General features: G+C 38.7%; 1 protein-coding gene across 1 annotated transcript in view; it reads left to right on the forward strand.

Annotated features, from left to right (window-relative positions):
• The window catches only part of TDRD6 (tudor domain containing 6), a gene marked incomplete at its 3' end in the record, with an annotated part of 543,290 nt that overhangs the window by 43,329 nt on the left and 484,961 nt on the right, over positions 1 to 15,000 (forward strand). The window contains exons 2-3 of the mRNA XM_044062624.1: positions 6,181 to 6,299; positions 14,225 to 14,314. Of these exons, the coding sequence (XP_043918559.1) occupies positions 6,181 to 6,299; positions 14,225 to 14,314 (209 nt within the window). The remainder of the gene's footprint in view (positions 1 to 6,180; positions 6,300 to 14,224; positions 14,315 to 15,000) is intronic.

A 15,000-nucleotide genomic window follows, 5' to 3' on the forward strand; every position in this document is an offset into this window, starting at 1 on the left:
AAAAAACCCGTTACAAAAAAAATGCATTTTGTAATGTCTGATGAAGCGGAAAGTTTTATCCGCGAATTTTTTAATTAAATCAGTTGTTTTATTCTCGTTGTTGGATATCGTTATTGCTCAAGTAATTGTTTTTGAATGGACTTTTGCCTTTTCATGGACCTTTGTCTTTGTCTACAATTATAACTTGTCTACTGTTCCCAGTTCGTAAGGGTGTTTGTGATGTATATTATATATACCCATATATGTAAATGTCTGATGAAGCGTTGTGAAACGTGAAAGCGCTTACTTTGGTTACTGCAGTTAATAAATTGTTTTCTTGGTGTATTTCGTGCTGTTGTGAGCCTCATTCTGTTTGTTTTTGAGCTACTGCATGGATTCTGAAGAGGCTAACCCAGAAGCTGTTTTCTTTGACTTTTCCCATATATCTATAGCTATCTATCTATATATATATATATATATATATATATATATATAATATCTCTAACCAAACTCATTAACCAATTAAAATCAATCAATGCAATTAACTCATGAAGACAACCAAAAATGTATATCCCAACTTTAGTCATTACATTGATATAAAGTAAAACAATTCATATAGAATAAAATACAATTAAATACCATTCATATCATTTATAACAAAAAAAGTATCAATCAATTAATTAGTGTCTGAGGTTTCTGTTTTTTAATATAGGTTTTAGAGATACACTTTCATTAACGCCTCCCCGCCCTATGAGCACCTAGTCTAAGAATCCATTGTAATTCAGACTTCTCAGTTTCAGTAGTGATGTCCCCTAATCTCCTATTCTCATACTGTATATGTAAAATCTGAAATAAAAACGTATGACTTTCTCCCATAGTTAGTGTGCTTCGCCATTGCACTCTAATCCTGGCCTCTAATAGTGCAGTAAATGTGGTCCCTAATTCTCTCCCATAACGTCCTGTTGGTCTTGCTCACATAGTATCTAAAACATATCTGACAGTGGGCTACATAAACCACATTTTTAGTATGACAGTCACCTGTAGCTCTAAGTGTCCAAAGACGTCCAGTATCTGGATGCCTAAAGAAACGCGATTCGTCAATATAGGAACATTGGGCACAGGCACCACACTTCCTTGTGCCCAGGTTTAGTACATCCACACTCCTACTGTTAATACCAGGATCGCGGTAGCATAACTGCTGTTTCAAACATTGTTTATTGCTATAAATGAATTTGGGAAACTTACCCAATAATTCTCTTGTATGCTCATCCACCAATAATATGTGCCAATTAGACAGAACTACCTCTTCAACCATACTCACATTAGCAGAATATGGAAGAACATTATTCAAGCAACTATAGGACTCTTTTCTCTTTCTTCTTTGCTCAGAATCACTATTTAAAGCAAAGAAAGGTTTGGCTGTACTCGATCGTAAGGCCACAGCTTGGGAACATGCTTCATTGATTTCACATTCATGGTAGCCTGTGGCAATAAAGCCCTGTTTCATAGTTTCTATCTCTTTAAATAGTGCCTCCTCTTCACAACATAATCTAGAAAGGCGCATTGCTTGCCCTTTGATTATATTTTTGAATAATTTCATATTGTGCATACTATCCCTATGAAGAAACGATGGCCTGTAGCATGACTTCCTATGGATCTGAGTTTTCCACTGATTATTCATTACAGATATAGTAACATCTAAAAAAATTAATAGATGTAGATGATACTTCATAGGTGAATTTCAAAAAGGTGCTACAGGAATTGATGTACTCTAAAAACTGTAAAAGGGCTATTCTGCTGCCTTTTTCCATACTAAAAGAATGTCATCAACAAACCTCCTATAAAAGAGCACCTCCGATTGTCCAATCAGGAATTCTTGCTCCCAGGCTACCATAACTAAGTTGGCATAAGTATTAGCACATCTAGTTCCCATCGCTATTCCTTTCTTTTGTTTATAGATCTGATCCAGAAACATGAAAATATTATTTTCTAGAAACAGTTCTAATAGCAAACATAAAAAATCTGCTTTAATGTAATTCATGGAATTCTCAACCAACAATCGTTTAACCATTAGCATTCCCCTATCATTGGGAATGCAAGTAAACAAAGATTTCACATCCGTGGTTACCAAAATTATTTCACGTGAGCTATCAAGCTGCAATCTGAAATGGTACAGATCATTCAAGAGGTGTTCAGTATCTTTAAGCACATATTTTTAATTGGACAATCCATTTTTTAACTCATGATCCAAATAAATGGATAAAGGTTCGGTCACCCACCCTGCACCAGCCACAATTGGACTAAATTTGGACTGTAGGGGATTATTTATTTTACTTTTAAAGTATATTTACTCTGCAGTTACCTCTGCCTTTGGAGGTTTTTTTGAAAGCATTTGAAAACATCTTATACAGTGGTTTACAGACTGATTGTAAAATAGAAAGCTTTAATTTCACTGAGGGTGAGAGATTAGCGCTGACTCAATTACAGAAAAATGATTTGATTACCATACGACCATCGGACAACGGGGGTCCGGTTGTAGTTTTGGACACTATGTCTCTACTATGTCTCTTCTATGTCTGTAATCTTGAATACTGATGAATATGAACTAATAGAGTTTCAGATGGTTTTGGATATACAAAAACATATTTGTTCCAGTTTACAAGAGTGCTTCAATATGGGTGTTATAACTGCTGATTTGTTTAATTATTTCATGGTTGAGCATTCCTTGATTCCGAGAATACATGGCCTACCCAAAATACACAAGGATCCCCTACAGCCCAAATTTAGACCAATTGTGGCTGGTGCAGGGTGGGTGACCGAACCTTTATCCATTTATTTGGATCATGAGTTAAAAAAATGTTTTGTCCAATCAACTAAAGAACTACAGGCCTCACTTGCCTCAGTGAATGTCAGTGTCCATGACTCAACCATAAGAAAGAAAGTGGGCAAAAATGGCATGCATGGTGGAGTTCCAAGGTGAAAACCACTATTGACCAAAAAGAACATACAGGCTGATCTCAGTTTTGCAAAAAAAATCTTGATGATCCTCAAGACTTTTGGGAAAATATTCTGTGGACTGAGAAAACAAAAGCTGAACTTTCTGGTAAGTGTGCGTCCCGATACATCTGGCGTAAAAGTAACACGGCATTTCAGAAGAAGAACATGCCAACAGTCAAACATGGTGATGGTAGTGTGATGGTATGGGGCTGCTTTGCTGCTTCTGGACCTGGATGACTTGCTGTGATTGATGGAACCATGAATTCTGCTCTCTACCAAAAAATTCTGAAGGAGAATGTCCGGTCATCAGTTTGTAACTGCAAGCTGAAGCGCACTTTAGTTCTGCAGCAGGACAGTTATCCAAAACACACCAGCAAGTCCACCTTTGAATGGCTTAAAAAAGCAAAAAAACAAAATGAAGGTTTTGGAGTGGCTCGGAAACCCTGTAATATGGCTGAATTAAAACAATTCTGCAAAGAAGAGTGGGCCAAAATTCCTCAACAGCGGCGATAAAGACTCATTGCCAGTTATCGCAAACACTTGATTGCAGTTGTTGCTGCTAAGGGTGGCACAACCAGTTATTAGGTTTAGGGGGTAATTACTTTTTCACATAGGGCCATGTAGGTTTGTATAGTTTTTTCCCTTAAATGAAATCATCACTTAAAATCTGCGTTTTGCGTTATCTTTGTGTAATGTTTACATTTGTTTGATGATCTGAAACAAATGTGTGACAAACATGCAAAAAACTAAGAGGTCAGGAAGGGGCAAATGTTTTTTCATTGTACTGTATGTGTATATACATACACATTGTGTGTGTGTCTGTGTGTGTGTGTAGATATATATATATATATATATATATATATATATATATATATATATATATATATATATATATATATATATATGCTTAAAAATCGTAGCCATAGTTGGTTTAGACAGATTTTCAGCAAATTACAATACATTGTGTGACACTGCTTCTACCAGGCAAAATTAGTGATTGTTTTAACAGTGAAGAAACAGTAGACCACTTTTAGCCACAGATGGCCAACATGCTTATCAATTACACACTTTGTTTACACCTCAGATGTCTGCTTTGCACAAATACACACTGGTACTGCAGAGTCAGGTTGATGACTGGTTAACTTCATCACAACAGCAGGGGCAAGTAATTTTCATTCAGACTGAGTTTCATTTTCATATAACACATGCATATGTACATACGGGTCCCCTTTGGTAGATTGAACTTTTAAATATTCGAAGACGATATGGCCAAGACCATAACCTCGAGCATTTTAAAAGTTTGAACGGACTGAATGGAACAGAGCGGAACGGGAAGATTTCCAATTTCCGCAATGTAGTGCGATCTCAGAGTTGGTATATTTATGTAAGGGGGGTGTGGGGGGATGCAGGGTCGTAGCCCTCCTGCTACAACAGTTTATTTATTTTTTTTGTTTTTTCTTTTTTTACTTCAGTGTTCAAACTATTGCAAGTTCAAACATATGGTCTGGGCCATATTTGGTTCGAACTTGTAATATGTTCAATCTGCTGAAGTAAATCCGTGCATACATATATAAATATGTATATAAAATATATATTTAGGATAAGAAATGCTGAGTTAGACGATCAATCTCACATATGTAGAAACTCAGGTACTCACTTACACACATGCAGTGGTGCAGACATATGCGCATATACCCAACAATTGCAGCCACTTCTTAACTGTCTGCATTTCTGATGTCTAATGGTAATCAAATGAATGCAAAAATGATATACAATGCAGCTCCTCCCCAATATACTTAACTGTGCATAATTTTGTAGAATGTCCCTGATTTTGCCCCATATTTCTTCTCTGTCCAATTTAAAAAATGTGCTTTTCTAGTAAATCTGTGATGATCATTGTCCAGAATTTTTGTGCAAAGTTCCCATCTCTTTCTCTATCACACACATGCATCCTTCTAATGCATTTGACTGGAATAGTTTTGTTTTCCCCACACTCACTATGTGTAGCATTCTGTACTGTGGTTAGCAAGGGGGGGGAGCTGCAGCTCCTTAGAACTGCTACAGCACTTACCTATTTCTTTCTCTTTTTTTGTTAATGATTTTATTTAATTCTTTTTAACTTGCATCCATTTAATGACTGGAAACAGTAACTTGTGTGTCCCCCCCTCCCCTACTTCATGGTAGATTAATGTGCTGACATGAAATTTTGGACTTGTTCTAGGGCACACCCTGTACATTAATAGCCTGTTGGACAACATGTGTCCAGCAGGGTTGAGAGTATATATGTTGCATCTGTTTTCTGAAGGCCTTTATTACAGTTTAGGACCAAGTATGTATAACAGCCAGAGAAAGCAGTAGAGGCGTTTTCACTACTAGCAAAAGTTTTATCAACTATAATGTCTATTTTTAATATGATTGAGTATGTAATAATTACATAAACAGTACTTAGTATTACTTTGTTTTCATTAAAAGCAAACACAAAAGCCTTGCTTACAATAGAGAAGGTGTGCTGAATTTACTCACTAGTGTATTTGTGATGCTATCAGTATTTGTCAGGGACATTTTTTTTTCTGTACATGGAACACATCTAACTTGCAGGTAATTTAATAATAAATTATTTTATTCTGTACTTTGTGTTGACCAAGTTATCATACTAGCTATAGACTGTTTAGGGGAGATGCAGGTCGTATTTTTGCTGACACAAATTCTACCCTCTCTCCATGAAGTGTAGTGGTATCTTTTGCATCCACTTGAGTTACCATCAACTCAAGACAGGACCTTTGGTTTCATGCTTCAGCTCAAGGAATGCACCTCAGGGGTGCACTGCCCTTTCTGCACTACAATGTCAGTATTGGATAATGAATCAAATCTATTTGTTTAGGAGAACAAAGCCCACATCCTTCTATTCTGGCAAAAGCAAACATGCTGCTATTGACTCACTGTTGTACCACTGTTTATAAGTAAAATGAATGCATAGTAGACTGTATGGCTATGGGAGTTTGACATAGTTTTGGTGTTTTATATTTGTATTAAACAACTTTTATTGTATGCTTTTACCTTTGATCATCTTTTGTTTTGGAAACATTTTAATGTAGTGCTGCAGCTAGTTTTACTAGTTTCATTCAAATCTTTGTTTAATGAGTCGTAATTTAAAACTTTTTCGCCAAGTTTTGCTTATAGTTGTAATGGATCCATTTTTTGTAGTTATAGGTAAAGCAGGCCCAGGAGAATCTGAGGATAGTACACCTTTTGCTTTGTCATCATTCCCTCCAAATAACTGGAGTGATGCACAGAATTTGGCCATTACTGTTGAAAGTGAAAAGGTCAGTGTAATTTGAGTTTAATGATGTGAATGATTTTTTTGCACACCTTCATTTTTTAGTGATAAAACTTTTTTTCTGAGGGTACACTGGCGAAGGTATGACTAGAGGGCCTCTACCCCCCCCGCCCGACTTCTGTTTGTAGATCCTTAAAAAAATTCAAGAACTGATTTAGATGATGCTCATTTGAAATAATGTGGGACTGATGCTTCCATTGTCCGCTAGCTCAGTGGGTTATTTTCATATCTCTAAGTCCTTTCCTGCCATGAATGCTTCATTAAGGAGGAAGGGCTCCAGGTTGCCATATTTATTTTAGGTGTTTTTCTAGCAGGATTTTGAGCTTTGTAAGTAAATCATTCTTTGCTTATTTGCTTTGCTCCCATTTCTTGTTGTCCCTCAAGACTTCATAACACTGCTTCCTCTTTGGCATAGGCATTTTTTTAGTACATCATTTCAACTAGGGGTGCCTGTGTTAGGCAAATCCCATTTTGCAGCGGGCATATACAGTATCATCTTGGGGCAGTCCTGTATTCTGTATGGATCTGATTCAGTGGGACACTAAAAACACTATTAGAAAATGCCCAAAGCCCTGTTATCTACGAGGCTTGCTCCTCTTTCCAGGCTTTCAATTTCTGGACTGGGTGATGGCATTTTTGCTCAGCATGCTTACTAAAACTATGTTGAATTCACAGATTCTGTAGGTATCCTATCCAAGCATAGATATGCAAAGCCTCCTGATCTGTTGCTATGTCTAAAATAGAAAATGCGCTTCCTGTTTTTGTTTTGTTTTGAACTGAATGGGAAGGGACAGCTGAGAGTAAAGGCGTGATGGCAGATTAGATTCTGTTCCACTGTTGAGCACATCACCATGAAGTCTTTCACGATGAAGGCTGAGGCCTCCATTTTTTTTCTGTTTCCCTCAATTCATATGTTACATTACTACCACAAACTGACTATGAAGATGTGGTGGTTGTAATCAAATGACTGGAAAACCCAATGCTTTTTAGAGTATATAGTCTCTCTTCCTCCACTTTTGCGGCCTTGAAAAAACTCTTTGTTGACACTGCCTGGACCCAGTGCAGGCATTTAGCCACAAAGCATCTGCTTTTGTGGTCTATAATCCATTGCTAGTTCTCACTTCAGACTGGCATTGTCCAGCTGACATTGATGTTCCCACTTTCAGTCCCGCTGTTGTCTGTAAAAGCTGTAATTCAGCCACCATCATACTTGATGTTAAGAGAACTGCGATTGGTCTTAACCGTGGTATACCCATAGCTTTTTCATTGTAAATCTCTGGTTGACTTCAAGGTATATCAGCTTCGGTATATCAGCTTCAGTTCCCCCCACATCTTTGTTACAAAAACAGGCCTGATCACATTTGCTATTGTCCGTATGCCTGCAGTGCAGGCAGTGATGCTGTCCTTACTCTGCCATCTTTTTGGTAACCTTGAAATATAACAGTAGTAGGAAAGTAATTATGGGGACCATAAGATGCCTAGTGTATACACCTTGAAGTAGACACAAGTTTTTGCTACCCTTTTCAAACATTTGTCTACTGTTTAAATATTGTGTGTCACTATCATATCCCCATCGTAACCCACCTACCCCAACCTGAAAATCACACTTCCTGGTATCTAGAGGTTGGCATAGTCCTGGAACCAGGAAATGCAGTCCATCATGAATGTCAGTCAAATGTGTACAGTAAACCAGACACACAGGGCTAGACGCAAGTTCTATAAAAGTATTTGGGATGATGAAGTTGAGGACTTGCTACAATCTCTTCCATATATTTCAAATGGGTGGGTGAGAGTATGACATAATGGTTAAGGTGTTTACCTTAAAGACACAAGGTGCAGGGTTTGATTCTCACATGGGGTAACTGGCTAGGCTTCAAATGGCCCAAAATTGCAGTTAGCCTAGTACTAATCTATGAACCTAAAAGAAGGGGTTTGTTGACTGGTCCTATCACCTTTCTTACCGTGACATTTTTCAGGAGGCATGTAGGGTACCTAGCAGTCCACCTGGATGGTTTCTCCATTGGTAAATATTCTATGTGTTATATGGAGAAAAGGAGAAGTGTGTCCCGAAAGGCAGGTTCTGATCTTTCAGTCCCATAAGCAGTAGGCAATAGGACTGTGTTTAACCATTTTATTTTCTTTAAATGTATAGTTATGTGAATGCTTAAGTTATTATGTATTTTTTCACAACAAATAAAGCAAAAAAAAGAAAATATATGTGCTTAAGTTACTATGTATTCCTTCACAACAAATTATGCAAAAAAAAGTAAATGTATGTAGAAATAAACGACCAGGGAAACCAGGATCCATCACTTAAGAAGTTATTCCAATCTCTAGCACATTGGCAGTAGCCTTCCAAGGAGAATTCTTAAGTGGTGGATCCTGGTTTTCCTGGTCTTTCGTTTCTACTATATATTCCTTAACTGTATTAATCTTGCATATCAAATTGTTACATGCATCTTTTCTGATTTTGTATGGTATGGTTTGTTTTTGTATAATACTGTTTGTATCTACTAACTGCTTTGATTATTATGTACTAACTGTCTTGTGGAGCTTTTCTTCCTCCACTGAAAATGGTCTCTTTTGGCCCAGTGGACTTACTCAGTAAACAAATGCAAATAAATGTGTGTGCATTCCGATTTGAAGACCCTCAAATAGGATATGTGTGGCAGCCCTGCAGTACAGCTACAGAGTGCAGAGGTACATCCTACAGACTTGAAGTCAAGTGATCTCGACCACATTGGGAAGCATTTGTTCATGTTCTTCACCCTGGTGTGCCCTCAAGCCAGGCATGCTGCCTAACCACAGATTTCATGGCAACTGTCCAGCTGTGAGGTTGCCCATGTGCAGACTTTGCATACACCTCCCAAAGATAGCCATTTCGGAGCTCACAAGGATGCAGTGGAGTGGAGGTAGTTGGGGTACATTCTTGGTTAGCAGTATGACTGCACATGCAACCTCTATTTCCTCACCGGCCCTAGATGGTGGTTTAGATTGAGCCTGGGGAAGACTGAGTCACTGATAGATTGGTGAATGAGGAGATGAGTTGGTAGCAGCCGATGACTAAAAATATTAGAGTTAGCAGTCAAAAGATAAGAGGGGGCTACTACAAGGAAAATGGCAACCAGACCACAATGGAAGTCTGTGTCTGACACCCAACAGCTTCTGCTATAAAGCTAGGGTACACACACTTCCAACGTGTACAGCAAATGAGGCCATAGCATAGGGCAGTTGGGTCCTGCACATATTAAAGCATGAATGCAGCAGCATGTTCAAAAAAAAAAAAGAAAAAAAAAATCTGTAGACTTGCCACCATTTCCAAAAGGTCACGTGCCTCTCATTTACATCCACACTTGTCTTAGAAGATTCATCTTAGGATGTCATACAGCGTATATTTGGAACAAGCAGCTGCAGGATTGTACTGCAAACTTTCTCTGATCTCAAGAAAAGGGACTTGGAGAACCATTCAAAATTATGTTTCTGAAAATTCCCAGGTTCAAAATCCATCAAAAAACTAACTTTCTTAGTCTGGTAGTGTTTGTTGGGATTTGCTGCTTGTTTTCCCTGGGAAAGATGCACAGTTTTTGGCTTGACCATGGAACAGGCTACTGGTCCCACGGTCAGTCCTCGTAGCTACAAAAAGAAAAAAAAATTGCTTTTGCTACCACAGCAGGCTTGCAATTTTTGCCTCTGCCCACAAGTGGATTGTTGTATCTCATACTGCTCCTGTTTTTTTACCATGGATCCCTCTGGTCTAGCACTATAGCCACTATGGACCAGGAGTTATCCACGTACTCTGTGGCTATTGAGGTCCCCTCAATAGGTAAGGGAGAGCCAGTCTTGTCAGTCCTGGGAGAAAGGACAGGAAAGGTTTTGCTGCTGTTTCAGAATGCTGTACCCATCTCTGTGGAAACCACTAGCCATTAGTAGCACGGTTGGCCCCATTTAAGAAACCAAAAACCAAGCATGTATCTACTTCTCAAATTTTTTTGGATAGGAGTACTTACTGGGTCTGGCTCAGGGTTTAATTCACTCTATTGACACTTCTTGTAAAGTAGTTTCTGGTTATAAAAAACTATCTTCCTGAATAGATTCAAGATTCTGATTCTGAATCTGAACAGGAAGAGACAGGGAAAGATGCAGTTTTTTTCCTCAGATTTCTGATTCAGACTTAGAGGAGAGCTCAGATTCTAATTTTCCTTATGGATGTTTATCTTTCTGTTTCGCTGAGACTGTTGGTAGAATGTGCCAGTGTGTTCAGTTGGTGAATGCTAATTTTTTTTTTTCCAGAACCTATACCTATTCCTTTCTTGTCTGCTTTTAGAGGATGTGTGTTGTTATTGCTTGCAGTTTTCTGTTACTCAGCCAGCTGTCCCTAAAAAGGCAGTTTGAATGTATAAATTTCCTCAGGCTTTTTACATTTTATACACTATTCCCAAACCTTACCCAGCAGCTATAACTTTAATTGACCCATTGCTGCTAAACATTTAGTTAATTCCAATCCTGCTGTTTCTTATAAGGATTGGAAAATTATTGATAAGTATGGAAAAAAAAGTGTATACTTATGCTGCCTTGGTTTTCAGAATTTTAAAATTTAGGGCTCGTTATTTTTTTCTGACTAATTGTGAAAATACGAAGAATGTTTTGTTTGAACTTTCTTCTTGTGAGTAAAAATCTGTTTTGAATAACTAAAGTTTTTCTATTGCAGAGGTCACTATTCATTGTTTACAGTGTATGCATGACTGTGGATACTACTTCCAGGGCAGTAGCCACTAGTACTGTTTTGAGAAGGTTTGCGTCGTTACATTCTCAGAACCTCCCAGGTGATGATAAAAGTGAGATTTTAAATTCACCTTTGGATAGAGATTTAGTGTTTGCCTCTTCTGCTGCAGAGGTGATCAAAATATGTGGTGAGAGGGGCAAAGTTGATCCAGGGAATCTTTTTCAGCCCTACTTTTCCAAATGTTCAAAGGGATTTTCTATCTCCCCATCCAGTATCAGCAAAAAGCAGAATAGAGTCTCAACAAAATACTGGTAAACAGACGTTTAAGAAGAAATGACAAAGGGGTTCCAAAAAAGTTTCAAAACTCCCAAAGCCGAGGACAGTCCAAAATGTCTTAATTTCTGTAAAAGAGACCTTCTGACTCCCACTCTAGCACCTTTTTTTCTGTTTGGTAACAGATAGTTTTATGCAAATTGGTTCTGAAAATCCTTCGTCAAGGTTGGAGATGGCAGTAGGAGGAAATTCCTCCTTTCATACTCTTGTTTCTCCCAATCCTTTATTACATACTGTTCCAAGGAGTGATAGAACCAGTTCCTACCTCCCAGGTAGGGAAGGGTTTTTATTTGAGGATGTTCCAAGTGCCAAAGTAAGAAAATGCATGGAGACAAGTTTTGTATCTTTCTTTCTTTCCTAAACTTGTTTGTGATGGTGCCCAAATTCAAAATGTCACTATGTTCTTCTTCACTGTTGCAGTCATCATATTTGGGTTATCTTGCAGTAGCCCTCTGTCAGCCTGATTATCAAAGTCTTGGGTCTTGCGTCAGTTGCTGTCTCATCTTCCATGATGTCAGGTAGTCAGGGGTTTTCCACTCAGACTTCAGCCAGTGAGAGGGAATATCTGGGGATTTTGGGTCTCCTGACATTTATGATTGTTATGATACCCCTGGTAAGACTCCACATGAGAAAGATGCAGTAGTGTCTGCTATCTCTTTGGTTCCAGCATCAACACCCTTAATCTTTTCAAATCCCAGTGTTGGAGTTTTTCATAAGAAAAATAATTTGGTGGAGACGACCGATGATCCTTAAATTCATGTCCTCTGTTGTCCCTCCCTGCTGCAAAGCTGTAAGTCACCACAGACCTCTCAGATTTTGCTTGGGGATCAGTTTCAGGAGGGATAAGAGTGCAAGGGGAGTGGGACACCAGGGACACACACAAGCACTTAAATATCAAGGGATTTAACTCTCTGAATCATCATCAGTCCTCAGGACCTCTTCCAGTGTCAACAGATGATGCCATAGTCATGGTAAATCAACAAGCAAGGGGGAACTAGATCGTATTGCCTTTGCAGAATAATCATGTTAGCTTGGGGTATAGCTTCACAGCACAGTCTCTCTCCGTGCATCCTACTTTCTGTGAGAGCAAAACTGTGTGGCAGACAAGCTCAGCAGGACCAGGGTAGACCTTCACTAAAGGAAACTTGATCAGGGGATCTTCCAAGATTTGATCCATCTGTGGGGAGTTCCTCAAGCAAACCTCTCTGCCTCCTCTGAACAATCAACTGTCAAGTTTCTTTCTTGGGACTCAATGCAGAAAGGCCAGGAAGATGGATGCCTTTACTTTTATTTTCCTTTCATTTCCTTGGACAGGAATGTTCAAGTATGCTTTTCCACCCTTTCCACAAATATACGGAGTACTTCTGAAGATTCAGAAGGAAATTCGACAAGATCATTGTGGTGACTCCCTTCTAGCCCAGGCAACTGTGTTAAGCCCTTCTTTTGTGAATGGCCAGGGTCAGTTGCCACAAGCTTCCTCACAGACTGGATCTACTCACACAAGAGCAGGGGTATTTGATACATCCCAGCATCAATCAACTTCATCTGACTGGCTGGAGTCTTTATTCCTTTTAGGCACCTCTTTACTGAGGAGATGCAACAGGTACTAATGGAGGCAAGAAAGCCTGTTACTAGAAAAATCATATATTGGCAAATGGAAAAGGTTTTCTTGTTGGTGCCACAACATAGCCAGCATCCGGTCAGGGCTAGCTGTTATCCAGTTTTACAATATTTGTGTGCGATACTACCCTATAGCTTTTCTCATTCCTCTATTAAGATTTATGTTTTGGCAATTTCATCATGACTGTCCATGGATCCTTCTTTTTCACTGCAGTCGTATGTCATGGGTTTTGCATAAGAGGCCTCCAAGAATACTGGTGGCCCCTCCTTGGGATCTTAATTTTGTGGTAGAGAAGCTAACACTTGCTCCGTTCAACCAGCTGACCTGGCTGACTGGAGGTTCTTGACATGGAAAACAGTTTTATTGATTGTTCTGTCCTTTGCATGAAGGTTTCTGAGTTGCAAGCTCATGTGGTAAGTCACATCTAACTCGTTTTTCATAGGGGCAGGGTTTCTTTAAGCATTAAAGGATTCATTCTCAAAGTGGTATCTGAGATAAGGGTTTTGCACAGGCTTTGCTAACCATTCTCCATGGGCTGCTGAACTCTTCCCCCTCTCAAGTATAGTTAGCTACATGAGAGTGGTCAACATGAGTATAATACAGTTGTATGAGTAAACTTGCCATAACAGTAGATGTTCGAATGATCACTGCTTGCAGTAGCCACTCCCTCCATCCAAACCCCTTGTTTTTTTGCTGGGCTTAATGCCAGGGTGTGGATTGTTATTTTTTGATGTTACTAGTGTTGTCCTTTTAGGGTTTAGCCTTAATCTCTCTGTTGGCTTGAAAGCAGTGAAGGGCTTTGTGCCGAAGCATGACTTTGTTACCCCAGCTAAGATACCTGACAATTTTGGCTCATGGAAGGTGGCCTGAAGCTTTGGAAGCTGTCTAGTTATATCCTTGGCAGGATACAACCCATATAACTAAAGTTACTGCAGCAGTGATCACTTGAACTTCTATTTCATGGTAAGTTTAGTTGTACAACTATAAACATATTCCCCGGTTCTTGGCTGTTCTCTTGGATTGTCGTTTTTTTTGGCTGTGGTCTCTCTCTGTGTGTTTTTTTTAGTTGTACAACTGTGGTGTATACAGTGTTGACTGCAAGGAATTCAGATTGTCATGGTTCTAATCAGAAATTTGAAAACTGTTTGTATTCTTTGTCATGTTAATCACCTGTGAAAGTGTGCACTTAAACACATGCATTTGGTTACATTTAAATTTTTTTTTTTTCGCACAGGGATCAGATGCAACAGCTTGCTTTGAGGAACTCGATGCACTTGAAGTACTGGAACCTGGGGATGATGTAGAATCTCTCACACTTGATAAGGTCTGTGGAAGGACAGAATTTTTGTCTTCTGCTTAGTGCTGTTGTATGAGTGAATGCATTAAAAAAAAATGTGCTCTTGTAGCACTTTCTGATGCGGATCTAATCTACGTGCAGGTCATCTTTTACAACAAGGATCAGTTATATTGTACAGCTTCATAATGCAAGACTTGGAAGGTTGTCTGAAACTAGCTGCACGTAACTAAGGTTTGAACCATACCTGATCATTCATAAGAAAAACAAATTCTGCACCTTCTAACATTTTCTTTTTCGTGAAGTAGAAAGCTCACCGTAGGTCTAGAGCTTTAACCTTTGAATGTGCCATATCTTTGCCATGCTAATTTGAGTTCAAGCTGTACGATTCATTCTGTACACTTTTCTAATCTTCATGCATCTGTGCTGCACTCATCAGTGCATAAATGTTCTGGTTTCCTCTATTAATGGAGCATATTAGAATTGTATCATAATTTGTTTTATTCCAGAGTTCAGCTCTGTGCATCTTGAACTGAGAAGTATGTGGAAGTTATGAAAATAGGTGCATATGAAATACTTTTGGGACCAGAATCACATTTGCAGAAAATTTACGATCATCTTTTTTTTTTGTTTTGGGGGGGGCTCTGAGTAAAGCCAGTCGTATCATCATTAGAATTCTTTTTCTTTGGATTGGTTTCCATGTACTTAATCTAAAG

Source organism: Protopterus annectens, chromosome 2.part1 (assembly GCF_019279795.1).
Source record: "Protopterus annectens isolate FY-2018-M chromosome 2.part1, PAN1.0, whole genome shotgun sequence".
NCBI classification, from domain to species: domain Eukaryota; kingdom Metazoa; phylum Chordata; order Ceratodontiformes; family Protopteridae; genus Protopterus; species Protopterus annectens.